General features: G+C 66.0%; 1 protein-coding gene across 1 annotated transcript in view; it reads left to right on the top strand.

Annotated features, from left to right (window-relative positions):
- Positions 1-323: 323 nt before the first annotated feature.
- GUITHDRAFT_110009 (hypothetical protein) overlaps positions 324-1,140 on the top strand; it is a gene marked incomplete at both ends in the record, with an annotated part of 11,439 nt that continues 10,622 nt past the window's right edge. Inside the window, 4 exons of the mRNA XM_005830814.1 lie at positions 324-333; positions 496-697; positions 746-786; positions 962-1,088. Coding sequence (XP_005830871.1) covers positions 324-333; positions 496-697; positions 746-786; positions 962-1,088 — 380 coding nt within the window. The remainder of the gene's footprint in view (positions 334-495; positions 698-745; positions 787-961; positions 1,089-1,140) is intronic.

The following is a 1,140-nucleotide window of genomic DNA, read 5'->3' as shown; positions in this document are numbered from 1 at the left end:
GGGCCGAGAGGGGAGGGGAGTCGTGTTTAGTCTTGCTGCAGGTCGATGTACGTCTTGCTCAAGTTGTTCAGATAATCAATTTGAAAGCATTTCGTGTAACGGGACGTCAGACACGACATGTCGCAACTGCAGTGCGATCGCTTGCGAGGACGGCAAGTACCTGGCCGGGTGCGGGAGAGGCAGCGAGGGCGAGTGCAGGGCGTGCCCGGCAGAGGCGTGCATGGCCGGGGAGTACCTGACCGGGTGCGGAGGTCAGTCGAACGGGACGTGCACAGGGTGCGGGAGCTGCAAGGCCGGGGAGTACTTGACAGGCTGCGGAGGGCATGAGCAACGGTAAGCAAGCAGTGGGAGCTGCAGGGTAGAGACGAGGAGGGCCAGATTACGGGACGGTGATGGGGAGGGGCTGGGCGCACGGGACCGAGGTCGAGAAGGGGTCGGAGGGAGTAGGGCCGGGCAGGGCGGAAAGGGGAGACTGACTCTTGCTTGGGGTGGCAGGGACGTGCCGGGGATGTCGGGAGTGCGGGGAGGGCGAGTACAAGGCCGGAGGCTGCAACGGGACGTCAGACACGACATGTCGCAACTGCAGTGCGATCGCTTGCGAGGACGGCAAGTACCTGGCCGGGTGCGGGAGAGGCAGCGAGGGCGAGTGCAGGGCGTGCCCGGCAGAGGCGTGCATGGCCGGGGAGTACTTGACCGGGTGCGGGGGTCATTCGAACGGGACGTGCACAGGGTGCGGGAGCTGCAGGGCCGGGGAGTACTTGACAGGCTGCGGAGGGCGGAGCAACGGTAAGCAAGCAGTGGGAGCTGCAGGGTAGAGACGAGGAGGGCCAGAGTAGGGGACGGGGAGGGCAAAGGCTTGGAGCGGAAGAACAAGGGCAAGCGAGGAAGGGGGCTGATAGAGGGAATAGGGCAGGGCAGGGCCGAGAGGGGAGGGGAGACTGACTCTTGCTTGGGCTGGCAGGGACGTGCCGGGGATGTCGGAAGTGCGGGGAGGGCGAGTACAAGGCCGGAGGCTGCAACGGGACGTCAGACACGACATGTCGCAACTGCAGTGCGATCGCTTGCGAGGACGGCAAGTACCTGGCCGGGTGCGGGAGAGGCAGCGAGGGCGAGTGCAGGGCGTGCCCGGCAGAGGCGTGC

Source organism: Guillardia theta (genome assembly GCF_000315625.1).
Source record: "Guillardia theta CCMP2712 unplaced genomic scaffold GUITHscaffold_43, whole genome shotgun sequence".
NCBI classification, from domain to species: Eukaryota; class Cryptophyceae; order Pyrenomonadales; family Geminigeraceae; genus Guillardia; species Guillardia theta.
Note: the sequence above shows the minus strand (reverse complement) of the source record. Positions and strands in the feature narration are given on the sequence as shown.